This window comes from Cimex lectularius, unplaced genomic scaffold (genome assembly GCF_000648675.2).
Source record: "Cimex lectularius strain Harlan isolate CLEC.00 unplaced genomic scaffold, Clec_2.1 scaffold104, whole genome shotgun sequence".
Taxonomy (NCBI): domain Eukaryota; kingdom Metazoa; phylum Arthropoda; class Insecta; order Hemiptera; family Cimicidae; genus Cimex; species Cimex lectularius.
Window position 1 is genome coordinate 655,648 of NW_019392737.1, and position 25,887 is coordinate 681,534.

At 34.5% G+C, this 25,887-nt stretch overlaps 1 protein-coding gene across 7 annotated transcripts in view; it reads right to left on the reverse strand.

The window, feature by feature from the left end:
- Positions 1-24,839, reverse strand: part of LOC106665649 (neural-cadherin) — a 538,139-nt gene extending 513,300 nt beyond the window's left edge. Inside the window, exons 1-2 of one of the 7 annotated variants that reach the window (XM_024226991.1) lie at positions 24,544-24,834; positions 6,668-7,925 (exon numbers count right to left, since the gene is read on the reverse strand). In XM_024226991.1, coding sequence (XP_024082759.1) covers positions 6,668-7,904 — 1,237 coding nt within the window. In that variant the 5' untranslated portion in view covers positions 7,905-7,925; positions 24,544-24,834. Of the gene's footprint in view, positions 1-6,667; positions 7,926-24,543 lie in introns of all 7 variants that reach the window. The other 6 variants (XM_014392225.2, XM_014392222.2, XM_014392223.2 and 3 more) reach the window with 6 other exon arrangements.
- Positions 24,840-25,887: the final 1,048 nt, after the last annotated feature.

The window sequence follows — 25,887 nt, forward strand, 5'->3', positions numbered from 1 at the left end:
CCATTCTGGAGCCTTCTTAAAAAACATGTTAAATTAACATGTTAATTAAAAGTATTATATTACTTTCCATTAAATGATATTTTAATTAACAACGTCCGTCATGAGCTATCATACGTTAGGCACAATAAAAGAGCCAGTGTTTTCTTGGATAAATGCGATCAAGCTGATTTTCCGCCTTTTCTTTTTCCATTTTCCCCTGTGTTGTCACAACCATAGAACAAAGGTATATTTCCCTTTTCAGATTCCGTACTCAAAAAAAGCAAACGTGATTCTTTGACTACTAGTCCGGTTTGAATGGAACAATTTTTCTAAAAAAATTTCTTCTAAGGAAAACATTTTCGTAAACATCAACACCCTAAAGACGACAAGGAATAAAATGTATAAGTAGTGCGTAGTTTTTACCGCTACATCATTAATGTTAACTTAAATTAGTAAATTATATAATAATAAATGGAGGTAGTCCAAAGGCTTGCGCGTCTAACTCGGCACGTATATCCCGCGGTCCTGGGTCGATTCCCTTGGGATTTTATGACAGCTCCCCTACCTCAAAAAAAGTCCTATGTTCATGGAACCTTCTCTTCCTAATATGACAAGACATGACATGAAAAGCAAATAAATAAACATGTCAATAAAAATTTAAGCATTATACATAAAATTGTATTTGGTGGAATCAATTGAGTCAAATATATGAAAATTTACGTACGCAAAGAGAAATTCAGTGTAAGAAAACTTGATTTTCTTAATAAATTAATCAAAATAATTTCCGACGTCTAATGGACCCAAACCATTTTAGGGTAAGAAGTTAAATGTCGTCACCCATATGAATATTAGACATAAATTAATTTCTTACAATTATGGTTTGTTTACCCTCAACTTTCAAGCAAAATATAAACCTTATAGAAAACAATATTAAACGTAAGTTCTAAAACGGTATTTTCTTTTAAAGAGTGGAAATAACAGCATGAATTATTCAAGAAGTCAATAACACCTGTCTTTTTTCGGTCAAAAGAAAACGCAGAAGAATACAAAACCAGTAATGGTAACGGTAATGGTTTATCAAGCATAAACGTAAAATGTTCGCAAATACGACACGAGTTGTAAAGGTAAGATGTGAAACTCGATACCAGTACGTTTCTTCCCGGTCCGGCCGATTTAAGAGTTCTTCCGACCTTGTTACTCCTTTGAGTCTACAAACCGGTTTGTACTCCCACAACCTCCTCCCGCTCAGGGCAGATAATAATCAACATCAACAACGCCGGGAAAAGACAGAGGAAAGTGAGAGCGATAACTTCGGTTCGCCTTTACTCCTTCCCGAAACAGGATGTAACGGAAAGTCTCGTCAACGCCGCTTCAAACGCCTTCATGGTCATCCACTTCCGCGAGCCAACTCTCCTTACTGTTTTTTACTACTTCATGGAATGTTCTTATACTTCTCTTTCTGATGTTCATATTATTCAAATATTACATCTGTTAAACGGCCTTTTACATACCTTTCTCATACAATCCAAGTACTACTTCTTACACCCATGATTCACTTCAGAAGATTTCTTGGATGCTTTTTAATATAAACCGAGCCTTTCTGTTTGACTTATGTCTTTGAGTTTATTACTTCCTACTATCAAGATAAAAAAATGAAATTTTTTGAATCGTTGTTTATTAAAGTATTTAAAAATATTGTAAGTAATCGTGTAAAGTAAAGTATTATAAAAATATGTGTATTATTTAAATACATTAAAATATTTCTATTGTTTACCTATCCTTGAGAGAGATTTCCTCCTTCACATGCATTTACTAAGATTGCCCATTTATTACATCACATACAATCAACAGAATTGTAAGAAAGATAAAATTGTGCGATAGACATTAACTCTCGGCAGAAGTTTGCTCGCCATTGGTTATATCTTTTAGACCAATTTTTTTTCTATAAAAACGCTTCTGATGCAATTTTTATTTTGTATAAATTTTTAAAGCTGTTTTCCTGGGTTTTCAGCTAAAAACTAACATATTAATCGTGAAACTAACCAAGTATGAGGCGGGGCGTTTTGACGTCGGAAGGCCTTCATGGAGCTATCAATCACCGTAAGCTACCACCTTTGTTAGCAAAGTGCAGTCCGAACCGCAGCCAGTAGTCTTTGTCGAAAAGATATTTGATTTCATTCAATGTGACGATTTATCATTTTAAACCTTTTTCCCTCGGCAAATTAAAACAAAACAACGTTTTTTAATGCTGATATAAATTAACGATTGTTTAGAGATAGTGAGATGCGGTCAAGTGTGATGTAGGTTTAGTAAAACATTTTCTTTATGGTAATTTTTGGCCAGGCTAATGACAAATTTTCTACGTTCAATTTGGTCATGAACAAACGTTCTGTTATGCAGTGATCGATGATGGCAGACGAATAAGCATACATGTTCAGCGGCCACTTATAAGAATAATAAGATAATTAATAAGAAATTTCTGTATTTTTCAGTAAACCAACAAAAGAAAAAAAGAGACTGTTTCGTGGGTAACAGTCAGTTTTGGCCGATGCGAAAGCAACCTCTGCAGTTTGTGGAGCTGTCCATCACGGCCGACGTAAAACACACTTCTGCACAATCGGTCATTTTTCACCAATGCAATAAGAAACTTCCGTGTAGTTCAGGCGTTCAGGAGGCCAACAAAGCAAAAAAAGGGACTGTGTAAAAAAGGGTAACGGTCACTTTTGGCCAATGAGAAAGCAAACATTGCACACCATATTGTGCATGGCTGACGCATAAACAAATTTATTTAACGGTCAATTTTGACTGATGTAATAACATATTTTTGTGTTGTTCAGTTGGTCAACGAAACTAAAATAGTTTGTCGGGCAATACAGAAACAACTTTATCGTGCCAATGTTTCGATCTTTATTGAGATCATCTACAGAGTCTGGGATTTATAAACATTGCTTACATTATACAAATACATAAAAGATATGTATATGAATTTATACAATGATGTAAACAATATAGAAATTGTAGGTTTAATCAAAGTATTTGTACTCGCCAGTCCTCATCTCACCACCCCTAAATTATAATTGATTAACGGTCACTAAATACTACACATATAAATTAATGATCGAAGTCACGATAGTTCAAGTGGTAGAGAAGGGCGTATTTAGCCGAAGGTCGTGGGTTCGAATCGCGCTCGTGACACTAACTTTTTCATTTCAACCAATACCTCACATAAAGATTAATAAATTGAAAGAAGTTATTTTTTCAATCGGACCACGAAATATAATGGATATAAATTAATTATGAAGTCATTAATTTGCGCTTGAAGTTTGGGATGTCTGATACTGTACTTTGGTTGTCCAATTCGGCCGTTTGGTTTGTCTGTGTTATTTTGGCAAACGTGTGTAGTAGGGTGATTAACTTTAGCAAAAAATTGGCTTACACAAACCCCAAGTTAATTTGAGAAAAACCTGCCGTATGAGAGGGACGGACAGAGTAACCAAAATGCATTGCAGATCTTTTTTAAATAAAGAATTTTAGTATTATAAAATAAATTGCTTAAAATACAAGATTAATAATTATCACCCTACTTCTAAAAGAAGAAACCACAACAAGACAAACAACATACATAATACAATATAGTGTGTTTCTTAGTGACTGGTTGTTTCAAAATTTGTCGATGTCGTGCGGTCAAGAATGAGGTAGTTTAGAAAAACACCTTTTTTTTATTTTTTTGCCGACGTTTCGACTTTTATTCGGGCCACCTTCAGGGTATAAAGTGTGGTGCTATTCTTGTAATAGCAAGTTATAGGTTAGTCACAACACTTTCACACAAGTCAATACTAATAACACTACAAGAATAGCACCACATTTTATGCCCTGAAGATGGCCCGAATAAAGGTGGAAACGTAGGTAAAAAAAAATAAAAAAGGTGTTTTCTAAACTACCTCATTCTTGACCGCTCCTCACAAATTCAACAAATTATACAATATAGGTTGGTCATTATTCTCAACCAAAATACTAATCCAAGTAAAGAATTTTTTTTTTCAAACAAAGAAGTTAATCAAAATTAATTTATTCATAATTATTATCGCCAGTTCGAATAACAAAAGGTGTAGGCTGTAATGGCAAATAACCCGAGGCCGATTTTATCTTTTTTCTTTTCGTAAGGGAACGGCGTTTTATGCGATAAATTGAACAAAAGTGTGGTTTTTAAATATGTGAAAGTTCCTGACATGTTGTAGGTTGCATTTATGGTCATGACCCATATTTTGATTGTCATACTTAACGACGATAAGACTATCGACGATCAAGGATTTATTAAAAGTATTTTGGGAAAAGAAAGCTCTCGGCTATTGGAACTTTGTAATCGAACTTCTGAATCCAGCCCTAGACGTCGTGACCTCCCCTCATCTCGGTTCGACGGCAGAAGATTCTGTTCCCACGCTTCAAACAACTCTCAGTGCCGGACCATCAACAAACAATCCATCCAGCTCGGTTACCACCACCATCCCATCCGCGCCTTTACATAACTCATTCCTATCTTGTAAATTATAGCTATTTGACATTTGGATTTGAGCCAAGTGGTGAAATCGTAAAAGCGCTCAGGTTTTTGGGAAGGAGACTGTGGACGTTTATGTGAATTATGTGACTTTGTTCAAAATCTGGATCTATCCCGGATAATAAAGGAAGACACGGCTGAGCATCCAATAACTTAGGAGAAATACAAACACAATCTATTAAAACACTTGTTTTAAAAGTTAGAAGAAAAAAACAATTAAACTGGTTTTGTACAATCCCATTTAGGAAAAGGACTAATTTACTTCTTCCTGCCGGCTTGATTAGGTTCATTTGCTCTACCGAGGTTAATGAGAAACAAATTACAAAAAGAAAATAATAAAATAAGAAAGTTTCTAGCCTTTGTTTCTATAAAAGAAAAAGTTCTTTTTGCTTGATTAACGCGCCCACTTCCGACAGCGAGATAAGCCAGCAAATTACTTCAAATACAGATCTATACAGGAGAAGTCGTTAAACCCAAATTTTCAAAAGTTCCATTAAGAAATACGTTTCGTTAACTTTTACCAGATTGGAAATTCAAATACTCTCTCGATTCAAAGCTGGCGGGCTCAACGCATTCATTGACACATTGATGTCTAAGCTAAATTCAGATTATCGAAGATAAATAAAAAAGTAAATACTTTCAAAATTGCTGTTGATTACTTTCTTCGAATAATTGTTTCGTCTCAGTGAGCACCTTGTCTGCATCTTCACGCTTGCGTAGCATTCGCCTTACTACTCATAAATAGCTACTTTAAGTGCATGGTGAAATTGTAAATGTTTTCGCATTCTTTTGCGATTGTTGGTATTTGGTTAACATCAAAATATTGAGGCGATGCTACTCCTATTCCATAACTTAACACATACCAGATTCCTTGTGTCCGTGAACGTTCAAATCGGAAGCCATTAGCCTCAGTTCAGATGAGACGAGAAAGATGTGAAGTATCATTTAGTAAAATTAATTTTTTATGATGTGAATAAATGTGATTTAAGATAATAATTAAAAAAACAAAAGGCTTAAAATACTGGAATTATTGATTCCATATTTTTATTGGGGAGGAGTATGTGAAAAGTGATAGATTGTGCATAAGGTTTCCGCTATTTCAAGGTCACCGATATATTGAACATCGACGTTATTTGAAGACTTGCATAACGGATTTTGCCGCTAACTCTGTTTCCTGGGACGTGGTTCGTGGTGGTTCGAGGTTAAAGTCGTATCTTGTAAACTTGTAAGCAGGCACAGTTCATGGATGTTATGGATTTTCTCTTGATTGTTTGACGAAAGCTCGAACGTACAAAGTAAACATTAATTACCGGGCGATTCGGGGCCAGTTCAGTTTAATTGAGGATGAAACGTGTCAAAAACCCTTACGAAAAAAAGCTCTTAGCTTAGCAATTTTAGGAAAAACCGAAATATTACTTAATTAGTTAACCATATAGATACACATTATAACCACATTCTATACCTGGTCTTAGAATTTTAACTTTTAAATGGTATTTAGGCGGTTCACCCAAAGGGTCTGTTTTGCACGTGGCTTTATTGAAGGAAAAGGTTGATGTCTTCCTAGCTAGCTGTCATTCCAGCTTGTTTATAAATAAACAGCTAAATATTTTAATGTTCAGACACTGAATATACATGCACTCTTAAAAGTCGGGATTCATGAAAACTTACTCAAATTGTAAATGTTTACTATAAATTAAACAATTATATTACTACTTTTTTAACATTTTTTTAAATTGGACAATATCTCCAACAAAAAACTACATCCTTTGTTGGCTTTACTGTCACCCGTTAATAAGCACGCTATTATAAGATAAATAACGTAGGGCGCTATTTCATATAGCGTTCGTTAAATCTGTGCATGCGCACATCACTCAATTTGGTGATACCGTTTCGCTAACATTATACAAATCTCTCTAATAACTTCAAAATCTTGAGGATTTTGCAGCTAATATTGACATATGTTCTTAATTGTGACCAGTTGTAAATTATAAGCATGCGGACGTGATTACTGTCTCGACCTACATCGAAAGGAAGTTTTGTGTGGGACGACACCCACGCTCTGCTTTCATATACAACAGAGTTCCTATTGTATAGAAGTAATTTATTATATTATTTAAATAACTTCTGACTCACCTCCAACGCCGGCGTTCGTGATTGTGACCCAGAAGTCGATGGTCTTTTCCGGTCCAAGCTCTTCATAATCCCACTTCTTCTTCACTCGTACCGCACCGTTCGGCTCGACCGTGACCCAAGGATTTTCGTCTCTGATTTTGAACGTTTCTCTTTCGGTTTCCTTTTCGAGTTGAAACACGATTCTGCCCTCGGTCTCACCGTCGGCTTCGGTGAATTCGATCCTCTTGGTGGGTCTCACGGCTCGGGTGACTCGCCGTTTTTCTCTATGCATTATCACATTTTCATCTTCTTCGTCGAATTCTAGGTAGACTTTGGCCGGGAATTTGGAGATCTTCGACGGGGTCCTTAAGTCGTGAGCAAGCACTGTAAGTTCGTATTCCGTGTTTAAGCCTGGGTTGCCGGTGAGAAGAAGCTCTCCCGTCTGAGGTACCATGACTACTAAATTACTGTGTTCCTTAAGTCTATAGGCTACTTTGTCCAAATCCGCATCGACGGCGTGGACATGTCCCAGTTTGGCGAACCTCTGCCAATCCGACCCGTTTTTCTTGGCGAGCGTAAATCTGTACAGCCTTTTGTCGAAAGCCGGAGCGTTGTCGTTTTCGTCAGCGATGTCAACAAAGACGTGAGTATTTGCTCTATCTATCCCTTTGGCATCGCTCGCCTGCACGGTAAGCCTGTACTGGGCTCTATGTTCTCTATCTAAAACCCTCCCGGTCTTCAGGAATGCCCCAGACCTGTTGTGATGGATCGTGAAGGCCCCGTGGTCGTTCCCTCCGACTATACTATACCGGATGGGACCCCCTGTGCCGGTGCCTTCTGCCCAAAACGGACTCATCGTCACTTCGGTTCCGACGGGCGAGTTTTCGAGGACGGAAGCTCCTTCGTAGCTGCTCTTCCTAAACCTGAGCATCTCCGACCTTTTCAGCACGTACATGTGCAAGGTGTGAGAGGAAGTAGTGTTCGGCGTCTCTTCTAGCACGCCCAGATTCACCGGTAGGTCGACTAGCGGATGAAGATCTGCGGTGGTCATAACGAGACCGTCTTCGAGTACGGTAAAATAATCTGACAAAGGTGTATGGGCGAGAGTAAAAGACGTGTGTTCAGGGCTCGGCCTCAACCTCCGCACCGTGTAACCGGGGCGGACATCGTCAGGCAGCACGGTCGTGCTTCGCCTTCCTGACGTGATGGTTGAACACGTCGCGAGCAGCAACCATGCCACCCCCACCAGCTCTAGCATATTCACTGCCCCTCCACCACCCTGAAACAAACAACAAAAACGTTTTACAAAAATGTTTACAATTTTATATTTTATTAGATTAAAACAATCCACTGAGAAAAGACCTAAGAAGGAAAAAATTGAAACCCCCAATTAATGGCCATTGCTTACAGGGTACAAGGGTACGGTAAAAAGGCCTCTAGAATGTTCTTTAATGTTCACTGTCAGACGGAAAGCAGTTACAACTTCAAAAAGAAACAACAAAGGGAACAGAAAGGATCAAGGGATCAAAGCATAGTTCCAACATTTGACTAAATGAAAATTGAATAAATATTAACGAGGAAGAAAAGCTTCGTGGAAAAAGGCTGTTAGAAGAAAAATACAATTAATAAAAACCTTTTTTTCTGAAGTCACTGTCTTTACTGAATAAAAATACCATTAATATCAACGGTATCAATGGAAACCCGGTCGCTCAAGACCTTGTTTGGGTGTGTGTCTGTGTGTTTTTAGCTTCTCCATTATCAACTTTATTGTAAAATGAATTTATTACAAAGAATAAATATAATTTATACATATTTTTTAAATCTTGAGTTGTCTACTACATGATCTGTTGACCCTGGCGCGATTCGGCATTTTGCCACCGGTTGGTCTGTTTTTTTTTTTTTTTTTTTTTTTTTTTTTTTTCCCCCCCCGTTTGTGTCCTTTCTTACACGTGTGTAACTTATTAAAGGACACGATTGACGACAAAACTCGCCGACCAACCGTTGAAGAATACCGGAGAATAAACGTAAAGGTACAAATACTTTTACTAATTGTAAAGCATTCGTGAATTAATTTTATAATTTATTATTATTATTAGTAATTATGATTGTTGTTATTGCTCGTGCTAAATTTTGATTGATCGAAAATTAACATGCACGGCTCCCAGCTAGCATTTTACATACTTGTAATAATAAAAACTTGAAGCACAATTATGTCTATAATAATCTTTCTTAATTGTTATTCAGATATCGTGAGATGCGGTCGGGTGTGATGTAGGTTTCAGAAAAACATTTCCTTTATCGTGCCAACGTTTCGATCTTTATTGAGATCATCTTCAGAGCCTGGGATTTACAAACATTGTTTACATATAACAAGTACATTTAGGATGTGGAAAAGTGAATTTATACAATGCAAAATATATTTTATATTCAAACAAAGTATTTCTACTCAAAGTTTTGTCTTCTGTGTAATTGTGCCATCCTTGCGTGTTGTGTTGAGAGTGCCAGTGAGATTTTGCTGTTTTATGTTTATATATGTTTGGTTTTGAAGGGTTGGGGAAGTCGGTATATAAAAGACATACTTTCTGAAACCTACATCACACCCGACCGCATCTCACGATATCTGAATAACTATCGATTAACGGTCACTAATCTCTACACATCTTTCTTAATATTAATCAGTTGTATATTCTAACAATATTTAAGTTGATTTTTTTAACGTAATTTGTTGCACTTAATTAATCACACTGTTTTCAATAAAATATATAAATTCAAATATATATGTTTGTATGGTACAGGAATGAAATACTGCCAAGCGATCGAGTGCACCCTTGCATTCTAAATAAGCTTTGAATATCCTTTCCTATTCTTTATTTTATTTTTGCTTCCTTATAAAACTTTATAGCTTGTAGAAAACGGCAGTATACAATCATGATAATACATAAAAAGGTTAAAAAGATTCAGGTATTTTATGCAGTTTTTTTTAAGTTGTGGCTGGATTGAAAGCCCGAATGAGTAAAGGACTTTTATGAGAATGTTTGATGAGTCAACGCTGTGTTCAAGTGTCCATGTTTATGTACGAATGGCCTGCGGACAGCTGTAAGGGCTATACCACATAGCGAGTGCAGCTGTTCATTCACAGCTAGTTACGAAACCTTTGTGCTTGACGCATTCAAGTCACCCGATCCTGATTTATGAAATTTTAATTGACCTGGAATGTTTATCTCGATAAAATCTTAACGAATAATAAGTTCGAAAACTTGTTAAGCTGATTAATTATGCTAAAAGTCAATACATCAATAGTTTCTATTATTTTTAATATTCAAGCATGAGACCAATATTTTTATTTAAGTATGTCATTGCTTTTATCTGCAAAGGGAAGAGGATACAATAAAAGTTCAAAATGTCTTTCACGCAGTATTAACTTTTTACGAACCACACCGGTTTATGTCAAAGAGTTTTATGCCTTCATTTGGTCTAGTAATAAAAAGTGTTTATTCATTCCGTTGAAATTTGCGCTAAAATAAAAGAAAGACCTTTTGTGTTGAAAACAAGGTGGAATAAAGAAATAAAAGCGATGTCCTTCCATCCCAATGAATTTTAGTTCTCCTTCATTATTAATCAGACGCAAAAAAATACACATCAATCATTAATACAACAATCAAAAATACAAACAATGAAAAAATTTGTAACCTTTCCACTCGACCTTAAAATTCATTCATGTTTAATCTAATTGCAAACGGTGAACAAATCACCGTATGATTATGGTCGATCATGATTATAACGCGGTGAGGTTTATTCGCTAAATAGTATGGAAGTATTCATCGAAACATAACCCTCTTCCGTTGAGATTTCCGGCCGATTCAGGTGCCAACTTCCTCTTCAATCCATTTATTCAATGGAATACCGTAGCTCTTGTCACATAGTACGTCCTAGGAAAAAAAATCTTTAATGGATTTACACGCAAGCAAGACAGGACCAGACAACTTGCAGACCTTAACAAACTATCTCAAAGTGGTAGTAATGAACAGACATAATGTATATTTCATTGTTGAAAATATTATCCTTTCTTAAAGAAAATCCTTATTTTTGGTATGTAATTAAAGTAAGCTGGAGTAAGTTCTTAAGGAAATAATGGGGCATAGGTAGTCTTAGTATATACAGGGTATTCGCCTACCCGCGTTACAAACTTTGACAGTAGATTCTATATTCAAAAAAATGGAACCAAAAAGTTCTAATTAACTATGGTCCGAATCTCAACAGTTTCGAAGTTATTCCACTTTTTCTGATTTGTTAAGATTTCACGACCTTGCTTCAAATAAACAATGGTAACTCCAAAACTAAAAGATTTTGGACAAATACGTTGATACCATTGAAAATTAAGTTAAATTTCCAATAAGATGAGATCAATACTAAACTTGTAAAGTTCGAGAAATAAGCGTTTTGGTAGCCAGAACTTAGAAAAATAATATTTTTTTCAAAGTTTAAAAACTTACTTAGGTGATTCTAAACTACTAAAGGAAAAAACGATGGCTGACGAGTCCGTGGTGGACATTTAAAAAACTTAAGGTAATTTTTTATAATTATTAATCTTTCCACCTTACTAACCCGTCAGCCACGGTTATTCCTTTCCTCCATCAATTTTTCATCTTTGAAAAAAGAAATTATACTAAAAAGGATATTAAATGGAGTACGTTTGATGAAATTTGCAGGTCTCTAGGTTTGGAAATAGTAGTTTAGAGTCACCTAAGTAAATTTTAAACTTTGAAAAAAAAAATTTCAAAGTTCTGGCTTCTAACACGCTTATTTCACGTTTACAAGTTTAGTATTGATCACGTCTTATTGGAAATTTAACGTAATTTTCAATGATATCAACGGATTTGTCCAAAACCTTTTAGTTTTGGAGTTATTATTGTTTATTTGAAGCAAGGTCGTGAAATCTTAAAAAATAGGATAACTCCGAAACTGTTGAGATTCGGATCATAGTTAATTAGGACTTTTAGGTACCATTTTGAATGTAGAATCTACTGGCAATGTTCGTAACATGAGTAGCAGAATATCCTATAATTCCTATGGACAACGTTTATTATAAACAAGAAACTGTAATATAAAGTGCAGTTTTTAGATGATTAAATATCCATATTTATCAACTGAAACATAATTTATTTTGTAAGTTGAATTGTATAATATTAAAAGTGTATTTTTTCTTGTTAGTTAGATATACAATTGACGGTTTTCGTTTTTCCAGGCTAGTACCGTGGAAAAAATTGTCACAAAGCCGATATAAAAAGGTGATTTTGGAAAAGGAAATTGCACTTTTCCTAGCTGGAAACCCCTTCAATGTCTCTGACCCCGGTGCTGAGAGGTTCACAGGCCCGCCCAGGTCGGCGAGCACTTTCATGCATACGGGAAAAGGTTTTGTCGAATATTTTCCCGTTGGACTGTGTTTTCCTTCGACAAATGCGAATAAGAGACAGCTCTCTGATTTTCCGCCTTTTCTTTTTCCATTTTCCCCTGTTGTCACTGATCAAAAATTACAACTGTGTGTTAACCTTTTCCCACTCCGTACGAACAAGCAAATCAAAATTCGATATAACTTTTCGACTGCCCCGTCTGGTCAGTCATCTCCATTTGAACGGAATTAATTTTTCTGATATGATTTCTTCTTCTAAGAAACGCTTGTCAAAAATAAGCAAACACCATAAATACACAGGGTATAAGACATGTTGGTATTATCAGGCAAAAGTTATTCTCTCACAATAAACAAGTAGAGCGTAAATTTGTTTAAAGATAAACCATAAATGTTCATTTAAATTAATAAATTATGAATGAAATAATTAAGGGACCGAAGAAGCCGAGTGGTTATCGAGTCAGGCTCACGGCTCTTACACCCTTCAGAATTCAGTCTTGGGTTCGATTCCCACCAAAAAATTAACCATCCACGATACTCCGGCTGATAAGAAGAACATAAGGCAAAGAAAATGAAATATTTAATGCTCTAGGTTTGTATTAGGTCTCAGATATAACCGATTATAATTTCAATTTAAATCGATTATAATTTCACATCAATTAATTTATTATTATTTAAACGTAATTGTGAGACAAATCCGTATTCTGAAAAAAAAAATCTGTGTTCTGATACAAAAAAGAGAAGATAAAAGCCAATGGTGAAATAAATCGCCCCAGATTTATTATTCTTTCCGGTTTTATCATTTCAACAATTGTTTCCCCTTCTCGAATCTATCGTACATATTTTACCAGTGTCAAAAAAGCACGCGATTCATATATTACCACTATCCGTCATCACGAATTTCTCCCATCATCTCGTGATTCCGAGCCCAATTTCGTCAAACCGCTTATGAAGCCGAAGTCGTTGTAGTACAAACCGTATTTTGTGTTCAATTTACTGGTAGCGATTACAGTTTACTTTCTATCTTAGCAGAGGAATGTTTTATTAATTCAATGCATTCCAGAGTTGAACATCGTGACAATGTAGGCAAATGATAAATTATACCTTTTTATGTTTTTCCTATTCAACTTTAAAGGTCTTAATCGATTTAAAAAAATAGCAATTAACAATAATTAACTAATATACATACTTTTAAACAAAAACATTCATAGCTGGCATTCTAGTCCATCTTTGAGCTCTGAAATGAAATCAACAGGAAATCAATTTGTAACAGGGTGGATGAATTCTTGAATGTGAACCTGACTTTTTCAAACAGGATGAGATCAAAGGACACCGAACATCAGGTAGTCGGTGCCACCTGACGGACCACTATCAACAATGGAATGGATGCGTGAATGCGGGGGCTGAATCTCTTACTAACTGATAATAGATTACCTCTGCCTAATGAAACCGAACGCAACCTCGCATCGTACCTAATAACCGTTTTACCAATAATGGACACTTAAGGGCAAAAAGTTAATTTGAATATTAATCCAATCACGTTCGTTGTTATGAACGAATTTCTCAGGGTTCGTGTTGAGATTAGGAATTGGGGAAAGTTAAGTTTAAAAAACATCAAATCTTTATCAACAACTTCCTTAGGGGGAAAGGCTTTACTTTTATCCCAGATGTGACACTAAGCCTTTTTTTCTTTCGTCTTTGTAAAAAAGATGATCTGTTAATTTGTTTTCTAAAGAATAAAAGGAATACAGTCTTTAGATAACACAATTTCTTAAAAGACTTTTTTTCTAATTACTGATTATTGGAGAGTTTGTTTATGTGGAGAAACGCCAATTTTATATTTATTCAACTCCTTCTTTGTACCAAAATTTTCTATGTCAAGATGAGAATATTTTGCGAAATAATGATCATTACACTGGGTTTAAAACTCAATACCCAGTTTAGTATGACTAAAACATCTAATTATTTTATTAAATTCTATTTTGATTTATTCATTGCACACGGTAAGGAATCGTTGAGATTAATTTTTCAGAACAGGAAAAACCTAAGAAGGAACTCTAAATCTAACAATGACACAACACTAACCTTAAAATAAAAAGAACTTTTTAAGCAATCCATATACGTTTACTGATCATAATTGACCATATTAATTATTCATTTAATCTAAAATCTTGGTTGAAATGAAAAGAATAATTAATTGAAATTTTTAAGCAATCTACTCCCATTTATCCGATCAAGTATGTCACATCTAATAAAATCATTATTTGCAAAATAATTTTACTAGTTTATTATGATTTAAAATATCTGTGGATTGTTATTTATTAAATTCACTAATTTCGTGGTCCGCTTGACCAATTAATATATTACAATTAATTAAGGTTTTTAGTTGAGATAAAAAAGTAAATCCCGCTCGTGCTATTTACTTTTTTATCTCAACTGGAAACCTTAATTAATTGTTATTTATGTATGTCGATTCTAGATAGTTGTGGTCGACAGTAAAAATTGTCTAATTGTCTAAAACTGTCTCACTTAATTTTAATTATCCTGGCCGCTGTTTCTGAGTAAGATGCTGCAAGAAGAAGTCAGATATTCGGTCAGTATGAGCCGGCGTCCTACAAGGGAGTATATTATGTGTCATTTTATGTGCCATTTATACTGCAATCTAAAAAATTAACGTCTATTCAGATGATCGTAATTTTTTCTTTTAACCGGAAGCCCTTGAAGTTATATAAAACTAATAAATGACAAGATTATGACGATGATGGATACGGTAACTAAGATGTGGGGTTTTATGTTCCACGAGCACAGCAGCGTTCTGGCTTATTGTACTTTTCTTGTTAGTGGAATCGGCTCGAGCCCTCTCTTAAGAAGTACTACGTAATGAATTGAAAAACTAAACTTGTCTGATCAAAGGAATAAACTGAAAAATGTGGCATTTATTTGTGCTCTTGAACTTTAGTAAATGTATAATATTTGGTCTGAAATATGTAAAGGGATTTTCTAATTTTATAGTTGTAGTATCACAAATGTATTTTATAGTAATGTACACTTTTTTGATAGGGTCTGGGAACCACGCATCTTATATAAAACCTAAACAATTCCTACCCACTCTTCATTACCTTATCCTGGAATTATATTTCACTGACTGTTTTTTCAGGGAGACGTGTGAAAACGAATGCTCAGGCATTAGGACAGTACAAGCCGGCCGCGGTGTTCTACAAGGGAGCATTTTGGTCTTATCCTTTATACCACTTATTCTTATTATACTGCAATTTTTTCCTCCTAACTCGAATTCTAATCAAGCAACTTTCAACAACAAAGAACATCCTGAGTTTATCAAAGACAAAGGAGCAAAATGTAGAAGACAAGACTGAATGAGGAATTTACTGTACATTTTCATTGAAAAAAATCTTTCCTACCCTCCAGTATATGAGCAAGATACTACCGACTTCCATTCAACACATATACCAAGACAGCAGACCGATTTAGAATCCCTACCCAAGAAAGAGACAACAAGAAAACAGAACAATTATGAAGACTTTTAGAGTGAGGTGTGACAACGAGTACTCAAACATTAAGCCAATACAAGCTGAGGCGCCTCACACTTTACTAATTATTACTACCTATGCTTTTGGTTGCAATTTTGTGTTTTCGTCCGAATCCTATCCAAGAATATCTAGAGCACATCACAGAATAGTGCAAAAAGTGAAGTGTCGACCGAATTAGCAAAATTTAAGACACAAGACTTTAAAAATCACTTTAAAGGAACCGTGAACAACTACGAAGACTTTTAGGGCCGAAATGTCTTTCAAACACTTCAGAATTAGGGAGAGGAAATGTGGGGTCGGCCAAGACATCCAGTACTTATGTTAATTATTGATTCCGTATTAAAATCTGAATAAGGATTTTGTTGATTTCTGATCGACCAAGTGATATAAACTTTTGTTAGGTTTTATCTATCGGGTTGTCCGGAAAATAATGCAGGATTTTGGTATTAAACAAAAAAAAAGAAACTAGTTACTTTAAAGCAATGTTCTTTAATCAAAATAATTTCCCANGTAAACGTAAACAGAATATTTTATATAGATTTTTTTTAATGAAAACTTAAAATCCTGCATTATTTTCCGGACAACCCAATACATATGAAAGGCAGAAAACACAGAGAAAATAAACATGGGAAGACGTTTAAAAAAAGGACCTCGTTAAGATTAAATTGTCGCTTATCTACTAAATGTCATTTCTGATCATTTTTTTATAGTTTTATATCCTAGTTTGGAACGATGATAGAAAAATGTGATGGTAGAAGATGGAATTTTTTTTTATATGCATGTATATTTCTGAAACGTAGGACGTACACTGTAACGACTGCAAAATTGTATAATCGAGTTTGATCGTTTCCATCAACACAATTGAAAATTGATAGTGTGGATCGGGAGACAGGTAACGTCGTCAGTTGTATACCCCGATCCTGCGAGGTCATGTGAATAAAAAAAGCCCTGATGAACCCCAGCAGCTCGAGCAGAGAGGGCGTGGTACGAATCGGAATAATCCAGCCGTTATTACCGGCCGAATAATGCCATCAGGAAGGAATTCCGAGACCCGCTTATGAAAACTTTATTTTCACCGTCTCTCATACGTTTTGAACGTTCCGTTACAACATTCTGTTTAGAACATATTGTTTTATTTATACAATATATTCATTTATAGTACAATATCAAAAGGACCTATGGGGAGAATGTAATATAAAAGGCCTGATTGAATATAGTCAAAGGTAACAGGTGCGTGAGACCAATCAGAAACAACGGACTTTGGTTACATGGAAATTAAAATATTTATTAAATTAAAAACTATAAACTTTTGTCAAAAACATGTAGTAATATTGTGGGACACGACAGCCGGTCACTACCGCCGGAACCTCCATGAAGAAATAAAATATTAACAAATGAATAAAAAAATTTTAGGAAAGACTAGCTGGGCAGACATAAAAATTCAAATCTAGACATTAAAGACATTTTCGGGAGGACTTAGGATTTATTATGTTCAAGTATGTGTCGGACATCGCATTAACATCAACAGTTCATATCACAAAATACTAGCATAAAATTCTATGATTTTTCCAAAGTCATCAAACAAGGGTTTTCTTCATAAACAGTTGAGCGTTTAACTACACAGCATTTGCGCGCAAATAATTCAATGCTAATTTATGAACTGAGCAGTTTCATTTCTAAAGTAAGAAAAATATAATTCATTTTTTTTATTAATTTTAATTTAATTTCATGGTAAAAATATTTTAAATATAGAAAGGTTTTTTCTAAACTAAACACCATTTAATTTTTATGCCATATATTTTAATTGCTACTACTACATTTCGGGCCGCGTCCCTGGTCTAATACTAATACAAATATATGGCATAAAAATAAATGGCGTGTTTAGTTTAAAAAAAAATCAACTTTCTAGATTAAATATATATATTGTGATTGATCAATAATTAACAATCAAGTCGCTTTTGCCGTTTTTTATCTTTTTTTAATTGAAGGGGAAAATTATGTATGAATTTTATTTATTTGTGCATTAATAAGTTTCATGTTTAATGCGTTATGTGATAATTTACTAACTAATATATTTATAAAAGGAAAAAGGAAACTAATGACAATGAGCCTTTCTTTCTTTACGAGCTTAGTACTAAACATTTTCAAATATTTTGAACTAAAATGAGCAGTGAATTTGATTTTTCGGCGAAATCTTATACGACAAGACAGTACTTTTAATTTTTTTTCTTGCAGCGTTTTTTGCTTTTGTTTTGATAACAAGCCCCCAAGCATAACGTAACAAGCATAAGGACTTGGTACAACAACTTAGATTCTGCCTCACAAGTAACATGACACTTACGATTTTTGGGGCCATTACAAATACTTGGTTAAGTAGACAAAGGAAACAGAATGTGGGAAGAGATGATAGGTCCTTTTTTCTAAACTCACTTCTCAAAACTATAAAGACAAAAAAAAATACAAAGGCAATATTTATGTCAGAAACATCCGTCCTGAAAGAACGATTCTACAAAATCTGTATAAACAAAACTATAAACCAATCACCTCCACAAAAGGTTTTGGAAATAGATATTTTTATACATATTTCTAAATATTTCATGAGGAATGTAAAGAAGAAGATCGTGGGTTCGAATCCCGCTCGTGCCATTGACTTTTTTTTCTCAACTAAAAACCTTAATTAATTGTAATATATTAATTGGTCAAGCGGACCACGAAATTAGTAAATTTAAAGTTTTTAATACTTATATTTTGTAACCGATGAACTATTTCTTCTCTCCTTCCTTTCTCCGTTATCACTGCTCATTTAAAGCATTAAAGCGTTATAAACTTAATATTTTGATTAGTAACTTTGTACTAAGCATTTTTAAGTATTTTGAATTAAAATTAAGTAAAATTGGTGTTTTGGTCAAATCACAATGGAAGAATTTCAACTGTACTTCATATATATATATATATATATATATATATATATATGCGTACAGACCACTGGAATGGAGAAATTTCGAACCCCGTATGTCGGGTCAAACCAGCGAGAAAAAACAGACAGACCATGATGCTCAGACGCGATCAAACAACAATTTTTATTTAAAATTTTCATATTTACAAAGGTGATAAGAATATGTTTTATTATTAAATATATCGATTAAAATGTTTTCCAATAAAAGTTATAACATGGTCCGCTTATTCGTTATTATTTCGATGATTAAATTTTGCCCTAATTAACATTATCATATTTTAAAAATACTAAGATCATTAATTGTTAAGCGTTTCGCGTTTCTCACATAAAAGTCTAGAAGTCTCCCAGGAATTTTATAGGCAGTACTATTCTATTATTATGAATTATATTCTTTGTCTAATGTGAAAATCACAAGGCCATATTTTTTTAATATGTATTGTAATATTTACATTCCCTCAATAAATTATAAAAGTTAAAAATGCATTTAGTTCAACGTTTCTTGCCCTATTTCAAAAATACGTATCTATTAGAATGATGAACAACCCGTATTTAACCTTTTTTATACCAGTTGGAGAATAAATAATTCAACGCGATAATATCATAACTTTTTTTCAAGTTCTTTCATATGTAACACTGACGGGTCTGCAGCATTAATCTTATAAGTAAACATCATTATCCTAGAGGCACGCAACAAACCATCGATCCTGCACTAAATCTCCCTGAACCCTCTATGTATATATCACCTTAAAGGATATTAATTTAAGCCCTCATTCAACATCATAGAATGATTTAACTTTTTTTGTCCCATAAATATTGAATAATTGTAATAAATTGAGTGAAGAAAGTCGCATAGATTTCCTACTAAAAAGGTCGAGTGGACTTTAACAATATTATTAAAGAAAATGGCAAACAATATAAATTTAAAGATTATATTACGATTTGTCAAGATAATAGTAAAGAATTTGTAATTAAATGTGTTGCAAAACATTTTCATTTGAAGATTTCATTATTTCATCATTACACTATAACAACAGATTAAGTGTACAATATTAATTTTTTTTACAAAACCATATTTTTCAAATGTTGATATATTATGAATTAGAGTGTTATAATATTTTAAATTATAATTTAGAGTATTGCCCTAAAAGAACAACAATCTTATAGAAATTTAGGACCTTTTGGAAATATCAGCATTTAGATTTTTTCCAGCTTATTTATCATACAGATTTGTTCAACATTCCTCATTATGAGCACTTGAAACAGTGCAGTTATGAAAAGACATTGCAGCACAAAGTCTGTTTATCGGTTTCACTTTCAGAAACATCATAGTCGGATGTAACGATGGAAAAGCGAAACCGAATATATGCCAATTTAAACGTCCCAGAATCGTTATGGGGTCAAACTGTGGTTTCCGCCTTCCATAAATTGGCCAATTAAGCTCTAGAAGCCCGAGGCAGGAATTGTATATAATACAATTTGACCTGTATCTGTTGATTGTAGAGAGATTTTTGCAATAACATTTGTTTTGAACATTTTTTGCGAAACAATCTAATCTGTTTAAATTGTTTGCTCTTAGGAACAATGCAACCAATTAAGTCGAAATTTTAAACGAATGGTAAGATTTGTGTTCTTCCTAGATACATTATAAACATATTAATAATTTAAAAAATTTCAGAACTATTTGGTAATTATCTTATACATTTTTTTCGAATGGACGCAATGCAGGAGCTCCACAAGGTGGCGCCCTGAGCCCGTCGTTATTCCGCTTTTTATTCTGACACAAATTACAACTTCTGCATTGTTGTTCTTTTTATCTTTTGCGTATGTTTAGTGCAGATATTTTGTCCAATTTTTCTGCTTTGGTTGTTCGTAATGTATATTGCCTCTTTTTTTTATGTGTTTTGTATTTTTTTTTCTTTTTGAATTGTTTTATTTATCCAGAACAAAAAGTTGAATTACTATATTAAATCCATTCCCCCTTTTCACACCGTCAACACTTTTTTCCAATTTAGCATAAAATGTCTGCATTTTGGTTGTATGTAATTAAAGAAAACTTATTAAACGAGAAGGTAGGAAATTTGTCAAGCTTTACCGAGAATTTTTCTAATGATATTCAGATTTGTTTTATTATTTTTACAAATTTTAAAATTAACAGTTTCGAAAGATTTAGTGTTTGTTTTTTTACCAAAAATTAAATTGGAAGTTCTAAAAGGGTGTTTTTTTTAAAGGAAATTTAACTCTCTTTTCGATACTTTTGTTTTGAATTTCACCAAAAATATTAATACTTCAAGAGCTACGATTTATGAGGAAAACACTAAATAGTTGAAAAAAACAAAATGTTGACTATCTCCAAAAGGGTTGAGAATCGGACCATGGTTCATATAACTTTTTTGTTGTATTTTAGGTGTAGAAGCACCTGACGAAATTTGTCGCATACGGGATACTGGCCTAAAAGTAAGAGACCGTTGTCAATCTCAGAAGGCCTATCCTGGTGAGGATGACATCCTCCGAGGGCCGTCTATCGACAGTGCTCTTGAGAGCTTCTCTACCAATCCAGCCCATACAGCCATGTTGCATTTTTAGCGTCAGAGGGATCGCCGTGGTTAAATCCGGACGTAGGGACTCCCGGCCTACTCCGCTTCCTCTCTCTTAGTTACTCTCCAAACCTATATGGCCGGGTACCCAACAACAACCACCGTTACTAAGATCTATTATAAACGCGCCATTTTATGTTTCCAGTAGCACTATACACAATTAAAGAAATCATTTTATTAAAGACCTAGTTATAAACAATTACAACAAAATTTTCAATCATACTTCGATGTACATATCCTGGAACTTTCCTAACTGTTTTTCCGAATAATATTCCTAGTACACTCAAAAGCCAAAGGTCCCGCGACCTCCTGTCAAAGAGCGAATAAAAGTTTAAAAGTAAATTTAAAGTAAAAAAAAAATTAATAATCAAGTTAAAACGAGTGCTATCAATAGACAGTTTCCCGACTCGATTATGTTTAGTGGTATTTATGTTCTTTGTCATTAACATTAATAGTTGCGCTAAGCTTAAGAATAAAATATGGAAGCAAAGATTTTCATGAAGCATAATTTCAAATTTTCACTTCCTTTACTAATTTGAAGTTTTAAATAATTATTCGCCCATTTGCATAACTGCTAATAATCTATTTCAAAATACAATTAAATAAATTAAGTAGAAAGACAAAGAGAAAGAAAGTATATTTGTCTACAATCGACATCATTCACGTCAAAGATAATATTAACGTAAGTTTTCTCTCTCTCTTTTATAATTATTTTTGTACATTCTGTCTCTTGTTGATTGCAATTATTCTTATATATTTCTTCCTTTTTTTAATAACGCTCTGGCCGTTTAACATCTGATTATTATATTTTGTTTTCTTATTTTACCACTGTTTTTAGTGAGACTTCTTCTGATCTTCTGAAAGAAGGAACAACTATTTTTTTCAGTTGTAAAAAATCAATCCTAACCATCCCTAAAAAATCAATTTGAATCCTGTATTAATTTGACATCGGTTAATTCACAATAAAAACAAACAAAAAATCTTCCTTTGGCGGTCTCTGCTCAGTCACCTCGTCTATTGTCCATTACGACCTTTGGCGTCTCTTTGTAATCCGCGCTTCAGTCGGCCTCGTGAAAAATATATCGTACAAAAGAAGTTATAAACAGAAAACACGAAAGTACGTAAATACAAGTAACAAAGTTAAGCCGACGCTTGCGACGATTAAAAAAAATAATAATAAAACAGTTACGCGAGGCAGAATTTTTTTCTCCTCAACATAGTTTGTTTACTTAATCGTATCTGATTTCTACCCTTGGTTATATGTCGGAAAGAAAAAAAAACTGATATGTTGAGCGGGTTTACTGGAGCCAGATGTTTTCCTAGTTAAAATAAAGACGTACCTCGGAATGTAAACTCATCAGAAAATCGATTAAGAAATTTCGAAGCTTAAAATCAATGATAATCAAAATTCATTTGATAGTTTATAAAAAAAATTTAAAAAACTTTAAACACTGTTATCAGTCAACAATTCAAATATTGTTCAAATCTTAAGTGCAATTTGAAAGCTTTTCTTAGTCTGATTTTAACTATGTTTATTTTCACGTCTAATATGTTGTTTAAAAGCTCGTTTAACGCATTAGGCTTCGGTTGTACTGGGCTTATTGTATTGTATTACACACTTTTTACTGTAACAATTGATCCGCCGGACCACGTAGGCCGACTTGGTAAATTGACCAAAAAGGCGGATCGTTTCATTTCAACGAGAGCCTTCGGTTGCTCGGTAATTTCACATCGAAATTTAGAAACGTCAGCAATAGAGTATTTACTAAATTGCTTCTACATTTTATTAAACATCGATTGCCGAAGGTGATCATAACGATTCTTCCTCGGTAAGCGGAAATCTAGGATTTTTCACATTCGATGAACTGTCGAAATCAAAACTTACTTAATTGCAATTAGTAAATTGTATAGACTTTCTATACAGACCTTATAATAAAAAGGGTTATTACAAAATTTGGGGTTTATTGATTACTAGTCACTAATATATTACATGGCGTTAAATCGTCCATTGATAAGATGATAAGTGTTGACCATATTCTGCTTCCGCTTACTTTCTCTATGTTTTCTTACAGTTAATAATGTCTATGAAACATTGATAAGTCCGCATTTATAGTAACGGTTTTGGTTTAATTGATAATTCTAACAAATTGGATTTTATTTCCTCTCGCTTCGATATTACGGTCTCTGGGCTGGTGCGTTCAATACGGATAGGGGGAAATGTTCACCGAAGATGGTCCTTTTTCTTAATAAAACACTCATTGCTATTATAAAAGTGAACAAGAAAAGTCTTCATTATTATCCAATGGAAACTACCAATGGTTGTATAACGTTGAAATATGTAAAAAGATTGTGCTACAGTGTTATCAAAAGCTTATTATGGTCAATCCTAAATGACAAAATGAATGTAAATTTTTAAAGCCTACTCGTGATACAATAGTTAGTTGCATCGCATCAATTGCAAAGTTTTCCTCGTTAAACGAAGTTCTAACGCTAAAATGTTTGACCCCTGGGACTACACCCACTGGATTTTCCATTAAGTCCCATGACAATCTGCGTTTTGTGCCATGTAGGATGCTGACAATAATTTATAAAATTAAAGAGAGAATTGTGTCAGACTGTTTAATTTTTTGGTGAATGATTGTAAATATAGTATTTAAAATATTATAAATTTTTTATGGTAAGAGATGTCAGCAGGTAAACAGCATTTCGAATGCATGTTCCATGTTGTGCGGGCAATTTGAAAACTGCAACAAAATTTGTTAGGAATGATTATAAATATGGTATTTAAGAAATTATACATTTTTTGGGGAAGAGATGTCAGCAGGTGAACAGCAATTTCGACTGCATGTTCCATGTAGGGCGGTTAGTTTGAAAACTGCTACAATTATTGTTACCCTTAGGGTGTAAAATGAGAGGGTGGCTGTTAATGCAAATGAGTCAAATCAACTTTGACATAACAAGTCAGATAACGAAACTCATTGAATGGAAAGATAGCATATGAGGGCGCTAAAATTGTCTTTTTTCTCACAAAATTTAGATGTCATCTATAAAATCGCATTTTCCAGCGGGTGGTGCGGGGGCGGTGGGAGTGAGGCCCCATTGAGAGACAGGAGGGCATGAGGCGTCACCCCCGACGGAAAAGGGCCCCCAAGTAACGAGTACGCACGATCCGGGAGTAAAATCAATAAAGTCTCGGCCCCCACACACAGGGGGGAGCACGCGAGAGCAAGGGCACCGGCCTTCACCGTCTTAGGCCAAAATACCCCATCGCCGGCCAAGTCGAAAAAAAAATCCACACCCCAAAGGGATTCTTGTCTTTTTGACAGGGGCCGGGAGAAAATATCCACCGAAGAAGAAAACGGGAAGTAAAAAAAAAAAGAAAAATCCCTTACGGTCTTATGTCACTTGGGAATCCGTGTGGTCCTCCTGTCCTGTCCGAATGAGAGCACATGCACAGAACGTCAAAAACAAGACACTGTACGCCGGTCCGAGACGCCGCGCACAGAGTCAACTGGAGCAGCTGAAAGCCCGAGGCGCGCAAACACCAAAAGCAGTCACTAGTGAACTGAGTCGTCTGCCGACAGAATTCCTCGGCGGTTCGCGGCAACGGAGCGAGACGAGGCCGGCCGAATTCGACCGATCCGCCTCCCGACTCCCTCTTTCAAAACACGATCCACCATCCCCACATCAACTGGCTCCCTTTGAAAATAAACCGACCGAATATCTGTTTCTACCGATTCTCTTTTTTTCTATTGGGTTTTGGTTAATCGAATTTTTAACAAATGGTCGAGACATCAAAGAAAAAGAAAATTTTATATTAAAGCACAATGACGCACATGGATCAACCCCCAGCATTGTGGTCCGCCTTTTTTGCTGTATTCGTTTTGGTGTTTCATTTTTCAAATGCCGAAGAAGCACAGTTTCTGTATTTCAAATTTATTTTCCTGTTCCAAAATGCAGATAGACCAGTCAAATAACATAACGTCAAGTTAATAACATAACTTTTAAATGTCGCTGTATAAGGGAAAAATGCATTTTGGTGTTTCTCCATTTTGTAGTTGTTGAAGAAACATCCTTTCTGTATTGGAAACATATTTTCCTATTACGAAGTACAGCCTCAGGCCTTAGCGACTGCTCTTCCTACAAATGCAACATAACTATTACAACAAGCTGTAAAAACGCGCTATATTCGTGAACAGATGCGTTCCGATGTTTCTCCATTTTCAGTTGTTGAAGAAACATCACTTCATTTGAAACATATTTTCCTATTCCGAAGAACAGTCACAGCTAGACGAGAAATAATCCATCACCTCGAATTGCTTTTTTTTTTTTTTTTTCGTTTTTACAGCTTGATGTAAAAGTTATGTTGCACTTTTACAACAAGCTATAAAAACTTCGCTGTATTCGTTAACAGTCGCGTTTTGGTGTTTCTCCATTTTGCAGTTGTTGAAGAACCATCACTTCTGCATTTGAAACATTTTTTCCTATTCCGAAGTACAGCCTCAGATAGACGAGAAATTAACTATTTATCCGTCAAATGCCTTAGCGACTGTTCTTCCTAGAAATGCAACGTAACTTTTACATCAAGCTATAAAAACGGAAAAAAAATTTAAAATAAAGCAGAAAATCGTACATCAAACGACATCCTCAGTCCGCCTATTTTCGCTGTATTCGTGAACAGACGGTTTTCGGTGTTTCTCGTGTGTGGATATGGATGGTGAAGAACGATGTGATGG